This window comes from Onychomys torridus, chromosome 23 (assembly GCF_903995425.1).
Source record: "Onychomys torridus chromosome 23, mOncTor1.1, whole genome shotgun sequence".
NCBI classification, from domain to species: domain Eukaryota; kingdom Metazoa; phylum Chordata; class Mammalia; order Rodentia; family Cricetidae; genus Onychomys; species Onychomys torridus.
The window spans coordinates 47114870-47140422 of record NC_050465.1 but is presented as its reverse complement, the minus strand read 5'-3'; the positions used below and the strand labels follow the sequence as shown (position 1 = coordinate 47140422).

The following is a 25553-nucleotide window of genomic DNA, read 5'->3' as shown; positions in this document are numbered from 1 at the left end:
AAAACTGTTGTTAGTATGCTTTATTAGTTACTTAATAGGAGTATGCAAATAGGTCCATCAGGAAATTGTCTGCATTTTATTAATCTAGCATCTTAAATGATTATATTTCATCTTAAATGCTAATGACATTTATTTATGATTGTGCACCTTCCATTTTAGTGCCTGTGAAAGTTCTTTTTAGCATATCAATTGCTTTGAAAGTTAAACCACTGGACTTTCGTCCTGATCTGCTAGCAAATCTAACCCTCATTATCCCAGAATGAGATAAAGTGGTCCATTCTTCTTCAGTGCTGTTGTGTCGTTTGCATTAACGCAATGGGAGTTGTGCAGGCATATTGAGAGCAGAAGGAACCCTAATTAAACAAAATAAGCCTTTTGGTTGACACCCTATGTGATCATTCTTTATTGTGATAACTAGAAGGAAATCAAATCACCCTACTGAGTTGGGCAGCGGAAAACAAGGGCTCCAGAATAATCAAGATTACACAGAGTAGGCAGGGAAGTCGACGAGAAGCAATCAGACTTTGAAAAGGAGGTAGCCATCCATTTTCATATTAATTAACTCTGTACAGGCCCCTCATCCTTCCATGAACAGATACTCAGAACACAGAGGGATAAACAAACAGCCACAGACAAGCCTGAGAGCTGAAAAAAAAATTATAATAAAGTCACAGTGCAAGTAACCTAGCATGCTGTGCACCCCAGCACCTCATTTGTCTGTACTTGGCCCATCTGATGTCTTATGTTGAACCCTTATGTCTCAGGTTCCTCTTTTAGTTGAGCAATAAACACTGGGCAAACAGTCCTGGGTGGGTTTGACTCAAATTCAATCTGCCTGTAACATTTTAGTGATTATCCTTGTAGACACCCCCATCACTTTTATCACTTGTCCCATTCATATATTTCTTTAAATTCTCACGTCCACAATCTATCCATATTATAGTGCTACTTTCCCCTCTTGTGCTAAGCTGCAGACTAACAAACTCAGATGTATAACATGCAAATGTATAAATATTATCAGCTATCACACCACTGAGTTTAATGCAAGTCAAATATCTGGGTATTACAGCCTCTATTTTGCAATTCCATGACAAGCTTGAGCACTACTGCTCATAAAGAGTGTATTTCCAACCCAGATCTGTGACAGTAATGCCAAAAAAAAAAAAAAAAAAAAAAAAGTGAGGGTCATGGCTTTTTCAACTTGAATTGAAAAAATAAAGAAATTAAATTTGAACTTAGCTTGGAAGGAAAATTGCCAATTAACAAAATGAAGAAACAAAATGTTTATGATTCATCTTATGAAAAATAAAGAAAATAATTTTCTAAAGACTTTTTTTAGACTTAATTGTGTGTGGTGTGTGTGTGTGCGCGCACACACACACACATGTGCATGCATGCGCGCGCACACACACACACACACATGTGCATGCATGCGTGCGCACTTAGTTGTGAACTATTGGACTTAGGTTGTGGGAACTGAACTTGAATCCTCTGCGAGATCAGCAGAGATTCTAAGCAGCTGAGCCATCTGCCTGGCCCCCTAAAGTAAATGATTAAAGATGAACTTAGAAGAGAAAATCCAGTTACAAAGAGAAAAACTGACCTGCCCTCCATGCTGACGGGGCTTAACATCTGCCTCTCTCCCTTGCAAGCAGGGACAGCCACGGAGAACAGTGGATGGCTGCGTTTCCAGTGGTGGGCAGCTTTTCACAATACCCTGTTTCTTTTTCAAGAGCCACACTTCTCACGGGCTCAGTCGTTGCAGCAACTTTGTCCTGGTCACTAAGCCCCTCTCAATGTGTTTCTATATCTAACTGGAAGCCAAATTAAGAACTTTGGCCTTCATTTATCATTGGAGATTTTATGCTTCAAACGGCTTGAGCCTCATGAAGCAAAGCACCTAAACTCCAGCCTATGGCTGCCCTTTTGCCTTTGGGGAGATGACTGGCTGTGTTAGCAGGGATGCCCTTCGTGCTCATAAAGTTGAAGGGCTACGCAGATGTTTAGAGGCACTATCTGGAAGGAGGTAATGACAGGCTGTGGCCACATTACATTTATTGTACCTGAGACCAGAAACAGCCATTATGGGATCAAGGCAGGCAGGACAAATGCACCACACATGCCGTGCCCCTGGTGACATGAGCATTCAGTCTCTATCTAACCCAATTTAAAAATCAAGTCATAAGGTATCTTCGTGAGCCACATCAGGGCAGCTGTGTACTAAGAAATATCTGGGTCAGAGCCCATCCACACACTCTGCACTGAGATTGTACTTAAAAAAGAAGGAAAGAAAACAAAACAACAAGCCTTTGGGTGAGTCTACTCTCGATTTGTATTCAGCAACAGAAAGTTTGGTCTTCCACCCAACGGTTAAGTAAAGCTTGCATACAGTTCGCAGTTCCATTTGGAAAGGGGTGACCCAGAGCACATAAAATATGAATGAGCGAATGATTTGAGCAATGCCATTTCTTCCTGTACTTTATTATGCAAACCGTTCAGGTGAAAGAAAAAGCACCGTGCCCATTTGAATTACAAAATAGCAATTCTGGAAAAAATGAAAGAGAGGAAGGGAAAGTTTGTGGGCTCCAGGTGTGTCTAGCCTGAGACAAAGGGTCTGTCTGGAGTAAATCCAAAGATGGGAAACAAGGAGAGATGCCTGTAATTTGATAAAGGGAGATGCTCAAGTGGGCATCAGGTGCAGGCATGAAGTGGGAAATGCAAATCCAAACCACAAGGAGATGTCACTTCAAACCTCCAGCATGGCTATTAAAAAGGATTAGTGGCAAGCAAGGGTGGTACACACTTGCAATCCTAACACTTGGGAGGCTAAGGAAGGAGGGTCTCGCATAGACCTTATCTCAAGTGAAACCATACAGAAAACAACAGAAACTATTACTGGCAAAACTGTGGAGAACTGTGAAACCTTGCATACTATTGGTGGGAATGTGTAGCTATTATGGAAAATATTATGAAGAATTATCACAGCATCGAAACTATAATACCATATCAAACTACCATATGATATTCAGGCTGGAATCCCACTTCTGGAAATATATTTAAAAGAAATGAAAGGAGTACATCAAAGACAAATCTACTCCTCCATGATTATCACAACACCATTCATAACAGCCAAAGAACAAAAATAAACCAAGCCTTATCCAGCTGCTAAGTGGATAAAGGAAATTCTCTCTCTCTCTCTCTCTCTCTCTCTCTCTCTCTCTCTCTCTCTCTCTCACACACACACACACACACACACACACACACACACACACACACGCACACACTACTATTTAACATTCAAAAAGGAGACACTTCTGCCATTTACAATGTGAGTGAGAATTCCAGGAATGACTGATTGGAACTGCACTGATGTGGAGAAGTTGGAATGTTGTAGGTCTAAGGTCTAATTATAACTTATATTGGGCTAGCTTCAGGCCCCCAAATAGCTATTCCTTGCCCACTTCTGTGTCAGAACTAACATTTCATGACTAATAGATGAAAGAAATAAATTAATTTATTAACTTATCACAGCATAGATCTCACCAACTCAAAGCTAAGCATGCCATCACGCAGCATCTTTGGCCTATAGGAAGACCTCCCTCCCATCTTGCTGTAACTGCCTCTCTAACGTATCCATCAATTTATTTTAAAATTGCTTTGATTATGACTTTTATAAAACTGTTTCCACATGGGAACATGGAACCTGAAGTAACCTAGCTCTGTGTTTTCTGGCTCAGGTCACTCAGAGTTGGTTCTCAAATAAACTCTATTTCTTTTGAGGTGAGAGTTGTGTCTGCCTTGTGCCTTGTCAGAGACAACATGAATGAGCCTGGAAAATGTTCTCACATTAACTGAGCCAGGCACAGAAGGGTAAGCACCATGGACCTCACTTGCAAGTGCAGTAGAAAATAATGTAATTCACAGAAACAGAAATGGTTGTTATCAGAGGCAAAGGGGTGTGAAGGTTGGGATGCTGTTGTTCAAAGGACACACCATTTCAAGAAGGTGAGACTAGCAACTTTGAGAGAGGTGTTGCTATAGTTAGTTAGGGCTTCTGTGGCTGTGAAAGAGACACAGTGACCACAGCAACTCCTGTAAAGGAAAACATTTAATTGGGGCTGGCTTACAGTTCAGAGGTTCAGTCCATTATCATCATGGGACATGGCAGAATGCAGGCAGACATGGTGCTGGAGTAAGAGCTGAGAGTTAATACATCTTGATCTACAGGCAACAGGAAGTGGTCTAAAATAATGGGCATGGCTTGAGCATATATGAAACCTCAAAGCTTGCCTCTTCAGTGACATACTTCCTCCAACAAGACCATACCTACTCTGACCAAGCCATGCCTCCTAATAGTGCCACTCCCTATGAGCTTATGGGGGCCAATTACATTCAAACTACCACAAGTGTCTTCATATACACAGAAAAGATAAGTGTGTGAAGTTATACATGTGTTGGTGTTTATCACCACCTCATAATATTTCCAAGAACCAAAACATGTTGTGTATAATAAATATATGTAATAATTTGTGTGGTCTTAAATCCATAACAAGAATCGGTACTCTCAAGTCAGGCAGTCTACAGACAACTTGCTTACTTATATGAACCACTTCACAGTAGCATCACAACAGCATAGAGGAGATATACAGGATCAGTGAAGGCCACAGAGCCTGCAAGGGGCAGGTTTTAATGAGGTTCAGCATTAGTTCCCTGATAGGACCAAGTGTGCTATTGTTTGTGGTAGAAATAGCATGGATGGCTATGTGTGTGGCAGTTCTAAGACATGTACATTGTGGCTCCTGTTTGCAGCATTCCCCTAGTTAAATAAAACAGTATATTTCAGAAAGAAATGAACAAAGTGTGTCCCTTAGTGCAGGCAAAACTTAGAAATGAAAAGTTGAAGTTTATAGGGTTTTAAAAATATGGTCTTTATGGTTTATAAATTAGGATAAAAAAATGAAAAAGAGAGAGAAACCTAAGCAATGTCTGAAGCTGAGTGAAGAAGAAATGATATAGAACATCTTAGTACTAGATAGGAAGGGTAGAGCTGATACAAAGATCTTCAAATCAATATCACCACTCACAGTAGCTGTAGACCACTACTCCAGAATGTCTAACTCAGCTGCAATGGGGCTCTGTGTACTATCCACACTCTCTGTGTCCTCTACAGGTTGCTTTTTGTTATAGCTGTATGTGAAGTTGGTTAACAAAAAAACCTTCTTAGATTCCTATGCTTCCTCCCAAAAAATAAATAAATAGAGGAAAAGGAAAGAAACAGGGCATAAAGTGAGCTGGCTTCTGTGCTGCTATGCCCCTTAAGATCATGTGTCTTCCGAAAATTCCATGAAGCTTGGGCAGATGTAGTCTGGTAGGTCAGCAGACAGGTATAGGGTGAGAGGATGCTAGCCCCTCCTCCACTTCACCATGACACCTACTGCAGTCTGGAATCATCTCAAGAGCTCTGGGTTGGGCATGTATTCTCCATTCTCTCCCCTTTACTAGGATGTAAATCCCAATGGCCTGGATCCTCGTTCAGAATCGTTAGCCCAGAAGGCACTGCTCTGTACCAGAGCTGTCGTGGAGAATGCCGCTTTGCTCCCTGGGTACTTCACAGTTAAAAACATTTTTGTATGTTGATGTGACATTTTCCTTGTTTTGTATTAAACACACCAAAGAAACTCACATTTATCTTTGACTTTTCCTTTCTTTGCTGTGACAGGAAAGTGCCACAAAAGCCGAGACTTCACTATTCTCTATCCAGTTCCCAGGGTAACACCTCATGTAAAAATAGGACTTGAATAAATATTGTTGAGTAAACAAAAGAATGATTATGAATGTATTTGACAAAGATGAAGTAGTCAATAAATGTTATTAATTGAATGCATATGGTTGAACAACATTTAAAAAAGTAGACATAATTTAAACACCTTCCTAACAGCTTGATATACACTTTGTTGATCTACCAGGAACAAGCTAACTAGACACAATTCCTTTTGAACAAAAGCCTAAACAAGGTATAGGAAAGTGGACTTAATAGGCCAGGGAGATAGCAAAGCCTAGAAAAGGTATAGGGAGATGAACTTAATGGGCCGGGGAGATAGCTTAGCTAATAGTGTTAGCTGCACAAGTATGAGGAACTGAGTTCAGATCCCCCAGCACACACATGAAAAGAAAGGCACACACCTATAATCCTAGCACTGGGGTGGGAGAGCCAAGGATCCCTGTGACTTGTAGGGTGTTTGGTGCAGCTCAGTCAGTGCGCTCCATGTTCAGTGACAGACCCTACTTCAAGAACAAATAAGGCAGAGAGCAACTAAGAATATACTGGGCATCAACATCTGGCTTCTAGGTGTTTACTCCCCTATACAATCCATACACACACGCCACAATGCACAACAAAACATGTGCACATACACACATGCATATGCACAGATACACACAGACACAGACTGACAGACAGACACACACACACACACACACACACACACACACACACACACACACACACACACAGAAAATGAAGTTGCATCACTTCAAGCCTTTCACTCAGTGTCCAGAACATTGGTTTTGAACAGTGACCTTGACTCTCTAGAGAAAACAGCAGAAACTGTTATATAACGGGATTGGTTAGAAACACAAAAAATTTCACTTGAGGACTACAAGAGATTGACAAGATTATTAAAGCAACCAAGAAATCAGGGGGTGATCTCTGGCTTTTCACTCTAGGTGATGTTACTGTGGCTGAAGGATATTTGGGACTGACTGACATGGAACTTGTCTACTGAAGGGTTTGAGCTTTGTTCTTTGATTGCTGGAGCCTTGATTGCTGGCCTTTCTGTAGAAGTGTCTTCAAGAGGATGATACCTAAGGAAGTCAAGTTCATAAAGCAAAAATAAGGAGGCATCTTGACCTGAGATAGATCAGTGGGGACCCCAAGTCCCACACCAGGGTTTTCCTCTGAATGAAAGCTGCTTTTGGTAAGACAGTTTCCACTGATGACCAGATTCAGGAGTTGCTGATTCCACCCTCAGCCTTCCTTCCAGCCTTGCAAACACAGGCTGAAACCTAGCAGATTCATTGCCTTCATGCAGTGACTGCAGCAAGCACACTGGACATGTTTTATGAGCAGAGAGTAGATGAATCCTTTGTGCACATGTATATCATCACTGAGCCAAGAGCATGTGTCAAAATCCTGGGCTCTTTCTCAGCAGCCTTCTGTGTGACTGCATGAGCCTGCCTTTTCTCTCCAAGCCTCGATCCCAGCATCCAGACCCAGAATGCTAACACTATCTTGCATGCCATCTCCCTGTGCTCAACACAAGTCTCAGTAAAGCCTTGCTCAGATGGTGTCATTTGCCTCCGAGTGATTTCTATCTCAAGTGAAAGAACCCTTGGATGAGCTGGTAACACTAAAGATGGTAACATGAAAAGGAGCTGTACTTTGCCTTTTTCTGATTTCTATATCAAACAGAGCAAAGACTGATAGCAATGTATGGAAGGTCTCTCTCAGCAGCAAGTAAACAGAGTCTATAAGGTAACAGCTGAAGCTGGAAAGGTTCTGGGGTTGAGCATTTTCCCCATAATAACTCATGGCCCTTGGAAGAGCCAGACTTGATGCATGCAAGGAGGTAGTTTAAAATCAGCAAACGACAAGAATATACAAACTAGAAGATGGGTGAAAAGATGAATGGAATCAACTTCCCATAACTTTCCCATAGGAACAGGGGTGGGTGAAATTAACGAATGAACACTCACACTCTGTATGATCAAAATCAGCACAGTCAAAACACTTGGCTCTTTAGAAGCAAGAGCAAGGCCACTGCTAACACATCACAATTCTAGAATGAGGAAGGGGGCAGAATTTAAGACCGTCCCCCACCCTCCTTGGCCAGGTATCACTGCCCATGAAGTAACTGTAGAAGCTACACCAGAGCTCATGTTCAGGAATGTGTTAGAGTAGTACAGACAATGGAAAAAATAATGCATATTTAAGTCACATCTAACTCTAATAGAACCTTAGAGCAATCAATCCTTTTTAAATAAGAAAGGAACTAAGTCAATAGCATCTGAGCAACAGATGAGAATTAAAGCAAAATCTGTTGGCTAATGGTAACAGCTTTTGTGTTCTTTGTTGCTGAAAGCGAGCATGTAGCAGCAACTCCAATATGCTCACCAACTTGGATGCAAAAGGCTATGGAAAACAGTTGCTATTTTTATACTAAAGATAAACTCTAACACCACCTCTCAGCTCTTAATTTTGCTATAGCAGTGAAAGGGAACAAAAGCCAAGGTGCTGTGTGTCTAGAGGATCCAGGGCCTATGGTTCTAACATGTGGAAATGGGGAGCAGATTGGGAAAAAGGGAAGAGCCTGGCCCTGTATTGTGAGCAACAAGTACCTGGAGCCGTGTAACAAAACTCACAGTCAGGATTTAACTTGGTGACAGTCTCAGAATCAGGCCATGTGAATCTCTGAGAGTTTTCGTATTTACAGATTATTGCAGTTAAATCATTTTTATAGTTTTTTCTTTAATACCCCAAAGAGGAAACTTGTCCTTATAAATTACTGTGGCATTGTAAAAGCAGTAATAATACTTATGATAATGACCGTGCTGGCTTCCGTTGATACTGTAAGCAATTAGTACAATCTTAGTGGCTTGAATAACACATATGGATGAAAATTAAGGGGCTAGCCAGAGGGAAGCCATTTCCTTGTCCTTTCCAGCTTACACAGGCTGCCCATTCTCCTTGGCTCATGTTCCCCTCCCTCCATTTCCACAGCCAGGCATGCTATGTTTCTTTGCACCGTGTTTCCTTATCATGTCTTCCACTTACATTTGTAAGGCACTGTGACTCCACTGGGATCACTGAGGAAACTCAGGACAACCCCTTTATCTCAGGGACAGCAGAACAGCCATCCTTCTGCCTTCTGCAATTCTCCTTTGTCAAGTAACATACACAGATACTGGGGATTAGGGCTTGGGCCTCTTTAGGAAAATGTGTTTATTATTGAATATAAATTCCTTGTAAAGCATAGTTCTAAGTAGATTATATAATTAACCAACTATATTTCTTACAATGGTAGTAGATCCAATTATCATTCTCAGTTTTCAGATGAAGAAACTAGAGCGAAGGGGTTAGTGTGCCCAGTGTTCCCTAGCTAGCGAATGAAGGGGATGAGATTTAAATTAGAAGTCCTCATGGAGAGCCTGAACTTGTAACCATTCAACTCCACCACTTCACAGACAAAATTCTCACGTAAATACTGTTATAATTATTGCCAACATGCTTGCATTACAAACTACAATTTCTTTTCCTAAAAATATTTTATGTATTTATTTACGTTAGTGTTTGCATACATGGATGGTATCATTCATGTGTGTATGTGTATTCACTCATGTATGTGTGCAGTGATATATTTTTGTACCCCAATATATTGTGTACCCTAATAAACTTAACTGGGGATCAGAGGACAGAGTCAGCCACTAGATTAGACATAGAGGCCAGACAGTGGTGGTACACACCTTTAATCCTATCACTCAGGAGGTTGAGATCCATCTGGATCTCTGTGAGTTCAAGGCTACACTGGGAACGTAGCCAGACATGGTGGCACACACCTTGAGATCTCCCAGCACTTGAGATCTCATGTGCACACACACACACACCTTTAATCCTAGGAAATGGCATGGCTGGGTGGAGAATGGTATATAAGGTGTGAGGAGACAGGAACTAAGCAGCAGTTCAACTGAGACCCTCAGGGGTGAGGACTCAGAGGCTTTCAGTCTGAGGATTTGTGGAATCCTCAGGATTGGCTGAGGAGTTGGTAAGGAGATTGGCTGTGGCTTGTTCTGTTTCTCCGATCTTTCAGCATTTACCCCATTATCTGGCTCCAGGTTTGTTTGTTTTTTTTTTTTTATTAATAAGACCATTAACAATTCATGTTACATATGCATGCGAGGATGTGTACATGTGTGCACACACATGTGGAAGCCAAAATGTTGATGTTGAATGCTTTCTTGATTGCTTTCCACCTTACATATAGAGACAGGGTCTCTCAGTTGAACCCAGAGTGTACTAATTTGATTAGTCTAGCTAGCCAGCTTGCACTGGAGACCCTGTTGCCCCCAGGGACCACAGGTGAGCTACCCTGTTGTGGAATAGAATATTTGTTTAATTCTGTAAAGATGTGTTATATTTGTTTGTGTTGCAGAATAGTTGTTTAACTCTGTAAAGATGTGTTACATTTGTTTATGCTGAAGTTGTTTAACTATGTAAAGATGTGTTGCTGTTTCACTTTGCCTGCCTAAGGCTCCTGATTGGTGTAATAAGAAGCTGAGTGGTCTATAGGTAGGCAGAGGAGGGATAGGTGGGGTTAGCAGGCAGAGAGAAAGGGGAAGCAAGGCAGCCATGGTCCAGACAGACAGACAGGGAGGAAGCAGGAAAGAAGGATGGGCAGTATATAGATGAGGTAAATAATGAGCCTTGGGGCAGCACATTGATGAACAGAAATATATTAATTTAAGTTAAAGAAAAAAGTTAGCTAGAAATAGGTATAAGATAAGGCTGAGCATTCATAATTGATAATAAGTCTCTGCAACTTTGGGAGCTGGTTTGCAGTCCAAGAAAGCCTGCTGGACTCACCCTGCTCAGGGTTTATGTGGATTGTAAGGATCCGAATCTGGTCTTCATGCTGGCATCTGAGCCATCTCTCCATCCTCAGCTGCCTATGACATCTGATGAGCATAATAATGACACTTTGGATTCCGAAACTTAGCGTAGCAAAGGAAGGGCAGTGTCTAGAGTGCCCAGAGCAAAGACTCAAACAATGGAAAGACAGGTCTTTCTGAGAGTTACCAGACTGCAGTCTAGTCTAGTCCAGAGTTGTGCTGAGTAGAATAAACCACTGCTTTGGACTGAGCTCCTAACCAAAACCAGAATGTGGTCACTTGTGCTCGGTGTTACAAGATCAAAATGAACTTAGAAATGGACGAGTTTTCAAAATAGCAGGAGGCTCACAGTAACCAATCAAAAGAAGGCCTGTCACCCCGAGACACCATGGTGAGGATGTCTCTTCTTCTTCACCCTAGAAGAAAGCTGTCTGCAGTGGCCGTCCACTGTGTGCCCCTTGTTTCTGCTTTCTTCATCCCTTTCTTGTTTCTAAAGCCCACCCCTTCTGCTTAGCTTGTCCAACAGTCTGTCCCTCTTCTGTAGGTGAGACATGGCACAAACCAACAAAAGATTTGATCTTTAAATTGGAAATCTGATTCTTTCATTATCCAATGATTTCGAGGGTTTTGAACCTGCTAGAGTTATACAATAGATTGACTGAGAATGGCCTCCAGAGGCTCACGTTTGGATATTTTGTTCCTGGTTGGTGGAATTATTTAAGGATCAGGAAGTGTGTGACTAGAGGGTGGCCTTTGAGGTTTTCAAGAATCCTGCCATTCTTACTGCTCTCTCTACTTCCTGATGTAGTTTTAATATGTGAGCTCTCTGCAGCTCTTCCAGCCGCCATGCCTTTCTCCCACCATGATGGATTCTAGCTCCTTTATAAGGTGTCTTGTTCCTGGTGTTTATCACAGCAATAGGAAAGTACTGATGCAGGTGACCTCAACAAGGCTCAGCGTGTCCTGTGACAAGATGTCCAGGGGCACTGGTACTAGGGCTTTAAGGAGCATCGTTTGAACACTGGACATATAATGGGATGGCTCAGCGCTGTCCACACTATTTGTGTCCTTTAAATGTCATTTTGCTGTTCCTAAGGGTCTCTTTCTCTTTACATTCGCACGTGTGCATGCAGGTGTGCATACACGTGCACACACACACACACACACACACACACACACACACACGGAAAGAAAAAAGGAAAGCAGGGAGGAAAAGATGGAATAAGAGAATTGAATTTTATTTTCTACCTAAAATTATCAGTTGAAGATTTCACACTGAGAACAACTAGTATCCTGCATCCCCCAGCGTGTTTAAAAGATAGATACTCTAAGGGTTTACACAATATGGTTAAATGTATCATATATTATCTGTTGATCATAGCAAAGAATAGACACTGGTAGATTTGCTAGGGAGTTATAGAAATAAAGTCATGGAACGGGTACCTCTACCTTACTTCCTGCCCCTCCATCCAAAAAAAAAAAAAAAAAAAAAAAAAAAGGTACAAGAAAATCCTCTGAGAATTAGGAAGTAACTTTGTAAATCCTTCTCTTTTGTGAGTGGCAAACATTTTTCTGCTCCTTTCCCTTAACCTAAGCAGGGCAGCATGCTTGAGGGAGTCTGGCATGTCTTTCTAGGTAGGAAGGCAAACTGGTGCTCTGGAGAAGTCTTAGGAAGCAAGGTTGGCGTGACCTCCATGTGGTGGTGGAGGGGTGGGTAGAGCATCGGGAACAAGCTGCACTGGAGTGATTTGGAGGGGTGAGGGTTGGTGACTGAAGCAGGCACAGGCCAGGGAGACGCTGTTACAGCTGCCATGGAGTGCTTTCTCTGCCTCCATCTAAGAAGTCAGGGGAGATGCTGCTGCTGCTCAGGTTAGTGCCTTCTATCAACATCTAAGAAGTCGGCCAGCTTGGGTAAGGAGACTCTAGGCACACTATCTGAGATCAGGGGCTAAGGGTAAGTGATCCTTAGGAAGTTAGCCAAGGAAATGATTTCCATCAGCAGTAACTGCTATACTAAAGATCTTCCTCAACAATCCACAAAGCTGTTCCTAAAGGACCCCTGGTGGGCACTTTGTACCACCTAAACCAGTTAAAACACCCTCCAGTTTAACACTGCCTTTCCCCTGCACATAGTTTCACAGACAGTGAAGTTATGCTGGGGGGGTGGGGCAGGGGCGGTATATTCTGGTTTACATTGAACTAGTTGTGCAAGCCTCTGGCCAAGTGACCAAAAATCAGCCAGATCACTGGGAAACCAGAGTGTGGAGTGACAGTTTCTACAGAGTGGATTTTTGGAGGGCAGCTGTACAAGAAGAAATAAGTTGTGTTCCGACTGTGTGCTGCTCAGTGCTCTTAGCTGCTGAATCTGCTGCATGGGGCATCTTATCTCCCAGGCCACAGGAGATGTTAGCCTCAGTCTGACAGGAGGGGAAGGAAGATGTGTGAAACTTATGGCTGAAATGCGGAAGGTCATGAATTGAGACCTGGGTCATATGGCCCTCATCCCAGGGGCATCTCTAATGCATCACAGTGCCTCTGCAGGTGACAGCTACTGTGTGGGTGACCTGAGTATCAGAAGTCACAGAAGGATGGGATGAATACTAGTCTCTGGTTTTCACTGCACAGGGGGACACCCAGGGAACACTTCCTACGCCCTACTAAGCGCTTGGCCTCTTGACAACAGGCTCATGACAGTTTCCTGTCATCATCACAGTCTTCAGGGGACATTCTTGGCAAATACAAAACACACAGGCATAGCCGTGATTTTGACGAATACAGCTGAAGACAATCGAACACTTGCACCTTTTCTGAGCAAACACAGAGGAGGGAGTGAGGTCGGAGAAGCAAAGGCCCGAGTGCTTTCGCAGCAGGCTCTTACCTCAGCATGGCCCCGAAGCCCTTCCTCTTCATTTTCCTCTCTGGGTCCTCGCTCTCCTCTTTCTGCTTTTTCTCCTTGACTTTCAGCTTGCCCTTTTTCTTCTCCTTCTCTTTGGGTTTTTTGACTTTCCTGGCTTTATTTTCCACATCGTCTAGCTCGGGGTTTCCCTGAGGGGCAGACTCACAATTCAGAGCTCCGAGGCCAGAATGAGAGCTCTTATCCGAGAGACCATCTGGAGAGAGAGAGAGAGAGAGAGAGAGAGAGAGAGAGAGAGAGAGAGAGAGAGATATCAATATCCATGGTCAGGGGCATTTATGGTTAATATATATATATATAGTCAAATATATATATAGTTAATATATATATATATATATATAGTCAAAATGTAAAATACAGAAGAATGAGGAGAAGTGCTCAGTGTTCTACCTAACCACTCTTTGATATCAGAGAGGACTTCCCAGTCCTGGGTACTTCAATCAACCTTTGAGGTTGGGAGTGGGGCCCCTTGTTGCTAGCTGGTAGCACAAAAGGCTTGAAATGCCCTAAAACACTAATCTCTCTGGAAGCTGGCTGGTTAACCTCCATCATCTCCGAAAGCCTACACGCTGGGAAACACACAGGGTGAGTTTCTTTCCAAGAGAGGTTTTGTTGAGTATAAATATAGCCCACCACGTCTATGCAATTAATGCAGCCAGTCCTCTGGTTGATGTTGCTTTTAATGATTCAAATAAGAATGCCAAGAAATGCATGCTTAGTGCTCCTGCCCTAAGGGAAAATGACAGTTGGTCCTTCTACGGAAGTGAAAGAGAACATATATTTTTTTTTTCAGTTTGCACTGTTGAAATAAATTGCACATCGCATTCTCCAATCCCATGTTCGTTAAGCCAAAGGGCAAAACCTATCAGGAAAATGAATTACTTTTAATATCAAAAATATAATTGTGATCCTTAAATCATTTTTTTTTCAGCAGTTAAGTGCAAGTCTCGCTTATGACTTGCAGATAATAATGAGATGAAGAACCCACTTAAGGAGGCATATGGCCCTACCAGCTTCTACTTCTTCCGGCCCGTCGTAGGATTTGTCAATGGCTGCTCTGAAGCTTTCGTTGCAGCCCCGGCCTCGCACCATGTGTGGTCTGGGCCTGTGGAAGGGCAGGTCATTCTTCCTGACTTCTGCCACAGCAGTCTGCAGGCTCTCCAAGGAACTGGACTTTTTCAAACCCAAAGTCGGGCCAACATCTTTGCTTGGAGAGTCTGGAAGAGAAAGGGTGAAAGATCAGCCCTGTCCATACTGGAGCAGTGTGCTATGGTGCAAACACACATTACTCGGAGAATATTTCTTTTCAAGAAGCTTTGAAAAAAGGGTGTTGAGTCAATAAATGTTGTTGGCCAAACTCCAGCTTTGCTATTAATTTTGGTCATCTTGGGAAAGTGGATTGACATCTCTGAACCTCAGTTTCTTTTTCTACAGCTGTGGTAAGCTTTTAGATACAGTATTTAAATCTGTTACACATGGAAACTTATATGCATGTGTATATATGCACACATAGGTATACATACATGTGAATTTGAAAAGTCACTATCTACAGATTACATGTTTGACAGTACATACACCCACGTACACACATATGGACATAGAGGCACACAAACTAGCCTAGAACTCACAGACTGCTTCTGGAGTGGTGAGGTTAAAGGCATTTGCCACCACTCCCAGCCAGAGGCACACAAACTCATCTTCCCTTTATACTCAGCCCTGCCATCTCCTCCACTGTACCTGTTATTACTGCCAGAGTTGTTTATTTGATTGGCTTGGAAATCAAGGACCATTAGTGATAAGAATTTTCATAATTAAATTCTTTACATTATCCTAAAGATGATTCATGCATGGTGAATGAAATTTACTTAGTCTTCAAATAAATCGCAGCAAGTGAGGAAAGAGATTTTTCTTGGTGCTGCTGCTCCAAGTATATTTCAATCTGGAGGCCAGGAAAGCAGCCACCTTTTTATATAATAAATAACGGCCAAGCAGAGAAGTAAGACGTAAGAGAGCTTTGAAGGGCCTGTCTTTTCCACACACCATCTTCTTGTTGTAGTTTGTCTTGCCCTGGGCCAGTCCCACTCTCCTCCACTCCTCGACCTCCATTCTTGCTCCAGACAGTCTCCTTATCATCAGTAACAAGACTAAGTGATAGAAATATTAGTAGCAAATTGGTTACTTCAAAGGTAGAAATAATTCCATTAAAGCTTTTGTTTTAGCATTCAAGGTGCTCCACCAAGACCTCCCTGTTTCTCTCCAGTTACCAGGAAGACTATTGTCATCAAGAGTGTGCACCATGTTTCTGGAAATAACTGACTCTGCAGCTTGTCCATATATGTGGCATGAGCACATACGGAGCATTATGCATGTGAGTATCAACTTCAAAGCACACCACACCCTAAGGCTCAGCAAATGGCACCACCTCTTCTTATTGTTATCACTATTTTAATTTCTGCTCCCACTGCCACCATGGATGTGACCCCTAGCTCCTCACTGCACAGAACAAGGGCTATAAAACAAGTACAGGCACATAAAGTTGATTAGCAGCACACACTTCCACCTTTGCCAGAATATGTAAAGAACTGGAATAATAGCTAACAATATACAGACTTCTCAGAGTGTGCCAAGCACCTATCCTGTCTTTGACTGATATTAACTTACGGTAAGCCTTACAGTTGTGGCATCGGTACTAATATTGGCATGGCTGTGGGGTCAGGAAATCAAACCAAAGTTCTTAGGCATGCTAGGCAAACGATCTCTTACCAAAATAAATCCCCAGCCTGCTAGCATTTAGAGATAAGAAAACAGAAGTAACATGTTAAAGTTATACATTCCGCCTCCCCACTGGGCACTGAGCAGAAGCAGTCCAATTGGAGCTCTGTATCACAGACTTTACAAGCTCAAGATGTGTTCTGTATCTGCCCTCTACTTGATTATGGTCAAGGTCCTTAAGCTGACCCACATTTTCCTCATCTCTAAAATAGGAATATTAGTCTAGATGAGCCCTGGAGCCCACCCAGTTGAGCCAGCACACTGCAACAATTGGATATTACCTTATGGTTTCATCATTAACTTACAGGAAGCAAACTCATACTGTGAACAATACACACGATGACAATAAACACTGCATTTTATAGATGACAGTGCATATTCAATAAAGGAAACTGAGAAGAGACTGAGAAAAATACAAGAAAATTCAGGGACAAATTGCAGGTGCTATTTGCAAGCGTAAGTCCTAAGGCTATGCTACTGTTAAATCCAGAAAAAGGCACTTTCCCCCAATTCACAGCAAGGGAGGAGAGTAGAAAAAAAAAGAGCCAAGGACGAACATTTCTGACAAGGAAAACAAAAGACAACACAGAGGTTTGGGAATATTGAAACAAGAGTAAAAGCTTTAGAATTAGAGAAAATATTTTTTAGCATCAACCCCCTAGGGATGTCTGGCATAAAAATTGGTCAAAATATAAAGGAAAGAGCTAGCTGAGAAAGCCTAGATCCTCTGTCAACAACAGCAAACATCTTTTATTTATTAATTGCCACTCGGGAGATTATATTAGAGCCCTAACTGTAAGCATCCACATCAACCTTCAGCAATAAATTCCAGGGAACTTGAAAGTGAATAAATCATCCCAGATATGAGGCATGTTATCTAAAAAGAGCCTACCTCCATCTCAGCAAGAATTTCTGTGGAGGAACAAATACGCCATCGCTGATTCTAAGAGAGCTGAAGTAAAGGAGTCAAGGATTCATAAAACTGATAGAGTTGACAATGAGTATGTGTGTATGTGCGTGTGTACACGCCTGCAAGTGTCCCAAGTGAGAAACTGCAAATGATGCTGGACACCGTCATACCCTAAGGCACATAGTAGGATTGGAGTCGAAAGGTAAGGTTCAGTTCTGGACCTTAAATTTGAGAGACCAGGAATGTCTTCTTTGGGGGGAAAAAAGAGTTCTACTCATTCCTTGGAGTAAACAGAAGACATGGAAGCAATGCTGATGTTAGCTAGAAGAGCCCTCAATCTAGAAAGGCCCTTGTAAGGATGTACAGGTGCTATGAACGGTCCAGGGTGGATCTCCTGGAGTTAGGGACTTCAGTATAAATCTTTCCTAGGCCCCTATGTATTCTTTCATACAAGGTCAGAGTTAGCAGCCCCGAGAGGTGTCAGCTGGTATCAGAACTATGGCCAACAAAACTCTTGGGGGAAAGCACCCTCTCAGGAAGAGATGTTGTGGAGAAGGATGGATTGTCAGGTGAAATCCCTCTTCCCTACCCCTACCCTCATCAATTTATGTTTAGACTGACAATGTACAGGAAATTTTACAGCTTTCAGGATGAGACAATTCTCATTCTATTTCAAACCTCACCATTTACACACAGAGATGATATTTTTTCCCAGGCTCCCTCTAAAAGTAGAAGTCTCCTTGAAGGAATAATATAAAATGAGCAATTTATCAAAATCAAAACCTCAGCTATTGAAACCCATTGAAGTCATCCCCAAATATGATGACTCTTCACATTTTCCTCTGTGGCTGGAGTGATGGAGGCCGTGGGTGATTATAAGCAATTGTCTGGGCAAGTGATCTATGGATACCAGGTGTTATTCGTCACAGAATGGACCTTGTCCAGATTTGAACACTTGCTCTCCCGTTTTGAGTATTCACAGAAGTAATTTGTAGTTGAGTGTTTCATGATTTCCTGGCCATCGTGGGCTAGTTGCAAATGCCAACCTTTATTGCAAATCTTCATTTTTCAGACTTCTCTATCAGGTAGCCATGGTCTTTAAGTTTTAATGAACTTTCTGTTCCCTCACAAACATGAACTTGACACACATGGACATCATGAAGGAAGTGATAGATTTATGAAGAATATTAAAAGAAGGAGTTTACCTAATAAAAATAATCCTTGGGATGTTAGAAATAAAATATTCTGAACACATTCACTCACATTCTTCCAGAAAAAAATACAGAATCAAGATAACCTCAAACGAAAACCAGATATAGCCATCAAGATGGATGGGTGTTTATGCCCACACAAGACAGTTACGTTATACCATCTGAGGCCCAGGGAACGGCGAAGTGGGCATAATGTAACAGCTGGAAGTTATGAGAAAGGCTGGGAACTGTCATTGTCTGAGCAAGACACAGCCCCTGTACTCACGACCTCACAGAAGCTATGGATATTTGCACTGGGTGTGTACAAGGATGGACCAGGGCTCTCCCTCTTACTGTTGAGCTATTTGTTACTGATAGACTCAGGAAACAGGGAATCACTGCACTTCAGTTTTGTGCCCACTGATACCTCACCAGGCTCCAGTGGGTAGTTCTGGCACAGTGGTCACAGAGGGCCTTGGTTAAACTAAACATGTCACAAAACAACCAAGAGTCAGGCAGTGGGGAAGGACATTGGTAAGGATAGGGAAGTAGCCGTGTGATCCTGGCACGTGGGAGGCAGAGCCAGGCAGATCTCTGTGAGTTCGAGGCCAGCCTGGGCTACAGAGCGAGATCCAGGACAGGCTCCAAAACTACACAGAGAAACCTTGTCTCAAAAAACAAAACAAAACAAAACAAAACAAAAAAGGGTAGGGAAGTAGATAGGGATAGGGGACTGTAGAATGTGGGAGAGCAATCAGAATACATTATACACATGTACAAAATACTGAAATAACAAAATTAACCGATAACATATGTACTAAAATAAAAATGGAGAAATGTTTGAAGGAGTTGTGTGGTCACTTTCCTCATAAAGAAGTGACACAGAGCTCCGTGAAGGACTTCCTGTACAGTTTAGTTTTGGCTACTCGGACCACGTGCTTGTAGGAAAACAGCAGCAGGTCTCAACTACAGCCCAGGTGAAGGAAGCAGGGTACAACACTGGCCTTTCTTTATTATTAAAGTGTGTGTGTGTGTGTGTGTGTGTGTGTGTGTGTGTGTGTGTGTGTGTGTCGGAGGGGAAAGGACTAATTTAGAGGCCAAATAACTTAATACAAGTGGCAAACTTTCCTCTATAGGAACTCTAGGTCCCTGAATGCCACCTAACCTTCCTTGGCCTTGCTGAAGGTGTATTCTCAGCCCCAGCTTGGGGTAGACCTAGAAGAACATGTAGGTGAGGGGGAGTCAAGACATGTTGGATGCCCTACATTCAGTGCTGTGAGAGTGACGTTTTTACTGGCTAGGTCAAGAGGCAACATCTCCACACAGACTCTGTGAACATGAAGAAATTCTTACTTTAGCTTTCTAGGTAGTGAGCCCTGTGTCAGTCCACACAGTATGAGCCCAAGCACCCTTGCTAGAGGGCTGCAGGGATCCAGTCTCAGTTTCTGATTTCTGCACCTGCCTGGTGGTTGAGAATGGTTGCTGGCTTCTGAAAGGCTGGTGACTTGGACAACAGAAAACTGAACTGTTCAGAGTGAAATGGTCTGCAGTGCACATTAAAAGGAAGGCTGTAGGAGACCCAAGTGTCTGTACTCTGCCTGTGACTCTGAATTATTCACCTGTTTGTGCCTCAGTTTCCTTATCTGTCAAATGGGGATAAGGCAAGTTCAGGACAGTCTTTGGCACATAGTGGGTCCTCATTGAGTATTTATGGTAATTATTCCATTGTTATCCCCATGCTATCTCTCTACATCTCAAATTCATCTTGCATTAGTGCAACTGAGTAAGTTCACACCACCAATGAATTCTTAAATGTGACCATGTCTTCCACAAGATGAAGAGAAAGACTTCATAAGGGATTTCTATCTTTAATTTTAAAAATCACAAATAAGAGGACATTTTATGTGTGTGGTGCACTGTATGTATGTGGTGTATGCACGTGAGTGTGCAAGTGTTCACACCTATACTCAACTGGTATGCTTACCAAATGAATCATGTGCCTAGGTCAAAACTCATCTTTTAATAAACAACCCCTTACTCTTTTTCTTTTGAAATAGGTCTGTATGTTCATCCATACATCTCATAGAGTGGATGTTGTTAGTAAGATTAATAGCAGAGACTTTGGTGCCCTGCCCCTTAGGCTATAATCATTTAATTAGTCTCAGATTTCATTGGCAATGTTTAAGCTTCCCACTCAAGCATTAAAATCACACAATAAAAGAATGCCTAATCCAGAAGACCAGTAATTGGGTCTTCCATTATTGATGAAACTGCTTCTAATGCATTTTTATTAAAAATAAGAAATTATTTGAGAAAGTATTCACTTTTAGATAAATGTAAGTTGTTTTCCCCCCTTGGTGTGAATGTTATAATTAACATTATATTAATGTTTATACATTTATATGTATGAAATACATAATCTATGCATGCACATGCATGCACACACACATACATACATACACACACACACACACATATATATATATACATATATATATATATATATGTATATATATATATACAATAAGCAATGTACTAATTTGATCTCATCTTGTCTTTGTTGGGATGGTGTTCTGCCCCTCTGGATCTTAGGAAAGTGTGGTAATTACGAGTTCCCTAGTGGAGAGTTTCTCTGTGTGTGGCAGAGATGACTAGAGATGGGCTATGAGAAAAAGCTGAGAAGGGATGTGGGAAAAAGGTGGATCCTGTCCACACCAAGAGACAGGGTCCTCTGGGAGTTGGAGCTGTGGTAGGAGAATGGATTTCTGCAAGTAAGCATCAATAAGACAAATAACCTGAAGAGACAGAGATGAAAGGGTAGGGGACTCTGGGTCTGTCCCAAGAGCTACAGTCCCTAGTGAATGGGGTTGAGGTGAGAGGAAGGGTGCCTGTGAGCATGCTGCCACAGGGCTAAGGGTGAGAACCGAGAGATCATAGTGGAAGACAGGAAGGCTAGTGAATCGCCTGAGTCCCGGCCTAGCGGTCACTGGGAGTCTCTGATAGATAGTCTTTCTAGGTATCAGGGATGACACAATGGAATGGAGACAGGATGGGAAAGAAGGCTGAGAGGGTCTACAATTTGAAGATGTCAATACATCAGTGACCCCAGGGTATGTTGTGAAAAGAAAGTCAGAGTCCCACTGAAAACAAAGGGCTCATGCCTTGTACTACATTCAATAGGATCAAAATGACGATGTTTTCCAGGAGGCTCAACATGAAACTGGAGAAAGCCAAAAATTTGTCAAGATGGCTTGCTTTCATTACCAATTTGGCCTTGCATTATTATGAGCAATGAACTTGGGCAAACATCGAGAAACACTTCCCTGGTTTCATGGGGAGTTGTGATGTGAAATTAATAGCCTTAAAACTCTTCAAATGAAAAATTATTATAAATTCCAAGTAGGAAATCACAACAGCACTTTATTCTCCAATATATTCCACTTTATCTTCCATTTTAGACTACATTTACTGAAATTTTTGTGTATTTGATTTTTTTTCTAGTGGATTCCCTAGAGGCAAAACATCTTATGTGCTTTAATAGATATCATTGAAGACCCATTAGTTGAAAAAAATTTTCCATAATCTCCAAATGTATAATTTCCCAAATTATGTTATCTGTGCTAACTGTGTCCATAATGGGCCTAATTACCTTCTTTCCTATCTCGGTATTCCAAATATTGATCATCAACCCAAGCTTATCACAAAGCCCTGCTCCCTATTCATTTCCTTGGGGCATGATGCAATCTAGCGTTACATTATCTGCTATCACTGGGGTCTCAGTACTCTTACTAGCAATTTCCAACTTCTGCAGGAGCAGGGGTTGTTTTTCTTAGTCTCATAAATCCCAGAGTCTTCTATCATTTCCTGAAACTCATATCCAAATGTTCAATAATGAACTCCTCATTATGATTCACACATTTGCATAATCTCTTCTACCCTGTCTCCAAACACTGCCTGTTTTATAGTGAAAATATTCAGAGGAAATATGGGACAATTTGTGAACAAATATTCCTTTGAGAATGAGGATGGGCATGGCCCTTCAAGTATCTTCTAATATTTACAAAGGATTGCTATATACTTTGTAGCTGGACAAATCTCTCTCACCCACCAGTCCCTCAGCCAAGTAAACACACAGAGACTTATATTGCTTACCAACTGTATGGCTGTGGCAGGCTTCTTGGTATCTAGTTCTTATATCTTAAATTAACCCATTTCCATAAATCTATACCTTGCCAAGTGGCTTGTGGCTTACCAGTATCTTTATATGTTGCTTGTCATGGCAGCGGCTGGCAGCATCTCCTGACTCAGCCTTTCACTTTCCAGAGTCTCTTCTCTGCTTGTCCCACCTATACTTCCTGCCTGGCTACTGGCCAATCAGCATTTTGTTTATATAGAGTGATATCTACAGCAATACTTGAAATATCTTTCCCCAAATCCCAAATTCATTCTTTTATATCAACAGTCAAGACTCAAGGCCATGTGAGGTGTTCTATTTGTTTGTTTGGTTTTTTTTTTGGACTCAAATTATATTCAACAAATGTAATGAATGGCTTATTCATTACACATTCACAAAAATGTCACAATTTTTAATTTCTATATTACAGATAAGAAATATAATCTATGATTCAATCCAAAGGAGCAACTTATTAAGTCTCAGTCTCTCTCTCTCTCCTGTCTAAAATTGGACCTGATAAAGCATCTGAAGAATACAACTTCTTCAATATACTGGTTTGTTTTAATGTTTTCATTTTCTTCCTGTAAGGTTTCCTGAACTTTAAACCTACACACATTGGCCTGTGAAATAATCTATTACAAAATCAAAGAACCAGTATTGATCTCTGAGAAGGGTAATGTTGCTGTTTTAAGGAAAATATTTCTTTATTATTAAAGTAGAGGTAATAAAGGAGCTCATTTCAGGGTCAAACAATCTGTTTCCTCTACATGAAACTGGAACTGTGAATGACACCTCACTTTCCCGAGCCTCCTGATGGTGCATGCTCAGCTGAGAGAAGCTTTAGTGAACGATTAATGTAAGAACAGAGGAACGCTCAGGTACAGGGCAGGGGCCCGGGTGGGGCGAGGTTAAGACACTCAGAGGTCCTTCTTGTTCAGTGCTGGAGACCGTCTCTCTGGAGAAGCACCCTCCAGTGCTTCATTTCCTCCAAGCCCTCAAACAGCATCTGTTCTTTGTTAACACAACTCCCCCCGCCCCCCCGCCAGCTTTTTTCTGTCACTTTCTACGATTTAATACCTCCCACTCCACCTGTAATTACTCACTCATCTCTGCACTTTGCCTCTTTTAACACTAGTCATTCCTTCACTTACCTTCTTTCTTTGTAACAGTAACGGTTCCTACCTTTTCTACTTAGAGTGCATCTTAGCCGTATTTTTATCACCACTGGGAGAACAGCTTCGTCCTCCAGCTCCCCCATGTATGTCTTAGTGGGGGGCTTTCCGCTCTGAACACAGGTGGCTCTGGTGACTTTTTCCTTTCTCCTTTAACTCTGTGTGTGACTGCTTCAGCTGCATGGCTTTCTTCTGCCTTTGATTATGGTCATGTTCTTATGTGGGTTGTGTACCACAGCACCCCAAAAGTATAATCTAGAGAATTCTAATACAGTTATTCTAAAACCTTAGTATAACTAGAAGTCCATATGTAATTGATTTGTAGAAGGTATTCTCAAAGTATTTTAATACATACAAGTATCTTTTTTTTAATTTGTGTGCTTAATTTTTTATTTAGTTCTTTCAGAATTTCATAAAGTGTTTTTGGGTCATGTTCACTCCTACTCCAGCTTCTCCTAGACCCCCCCCCCCCGCATCTGCCCAACTGTGTGTACACCAGTCCAATGGTGCTGCCTGTATGTTCTCGGATATATGGCCTACTACTGGAGCATGGTTGACATACCAGGGGCTACACTCTTAAAGAAAATGTACCCTCCCTCTCCTAGTAGTTATTGATTGCCAATAGCTCCACAGCTAGGGGTGAGACATCATTCCCAACTCCCCTCTACATACTGGAATTTAGTCAGCTTGAACTTGAACAGGTCTTGCACATGCGTCATAACCACAACAAATTCATACATGCAACCACTCTGTTGTGTCTGGAAGATACTGATCCTTTGGAGTTTTCTACCTCCTCTGACTCTTACGATCTTTTCATTCCCTCTTCTACAATGATACTTGAGCCTTGGGAGGGGGGAATGTATTACAGATGTCCCATTTAAGGTTAAACATTATTCTTATACTTAGAATATTTCTCTGCCTTTTATGCTTAATTGAATAAAATTGAAAAGTAAACTCTTCAGACTCTTGCTTACTGTTCTTTACAGAAGAGGTAGAAAGTGAATTTTTAGTTTTGTGCTAGCATGAATCAAGAGTTCTCTATAGGCATATTTTCAGTGATATTTCAATTTAATGTTAAAATGTGAAGCCAAAATGAAGTCAGCCAGTAATATTTACTCAGTATTCTGTGGCTCAGGAATGTGTGTGCTCCAAAGATGAATGTAAAACAAGCGCAATAGTAACCAACATTGCCTGCTGCACTGCAGTTTGCCAAGTTCTTAAACAAAGACCACATCATGCCCAGTTGATTCCACTCAAATCCAACTGCCTGTTCATGATGAGAAGCAGAAAGAAGGATGGAGGAAGGATGAGAGTGTGTCCTTCAGGGAGAAGTGGGGGTCTCCAAGTGTGAACTGCTCTCAGTGAGAGTGTGTCCTTCAGGGAGCAGTGGGGGTCTGGAAGTGTGAACTGCTCTCAGTGAGAGTGTGTCCTCCAGGGAGCAATGGGGGTCTGGAAGTGTGAACTTCTCTCAATGAGAGTGTGTCCTCCAGGGAGCAGTGAGGGTCTGGAAGTGTGAACTTCTCTTAGTGAGAGTGTGTCCTTCAGGGAGCAGTGGGGGTCTGGAAGTGTGAACTGCTCTCAGTGAGAATGTGTCCTCCAGGGAGCAGTGGGGGTCTGGAAGTGTGAACTGCTCTCAATGAGAGTGTGTCCTCCAGGGAGCAGTGGGGGTCTGGAAGTGTGAATTTCTCTTAGTGAGAGTGTGTCCTTCAGGGAGCAGTGGGGGTCTGGAAGTGTGAACTGCTCTCAGTGAGAGTGT

The 25553-nt window shown here is 42.0% G+C and overlaps 1 protein-coding gene across 1 annotated transcript in view; it reads right to left on the bottom strand.

Moving 5' to 3' along the window:
* Positions 1–25553, bottom strand: part of Pard3b (par-3 family cell polarity regulator beta) — a 993910-nt gene that overhangs the window by 284561 nt on the left and 683796 nt on the right. The window contains 2 exon segments of the mRNA XM_036173329.1: positions 13544–13775; positions 14590–14796. Coding sequence (XP_036029222.1) covers positions 13544–13775; positions 14590–14796 — 439 coding nt within the window.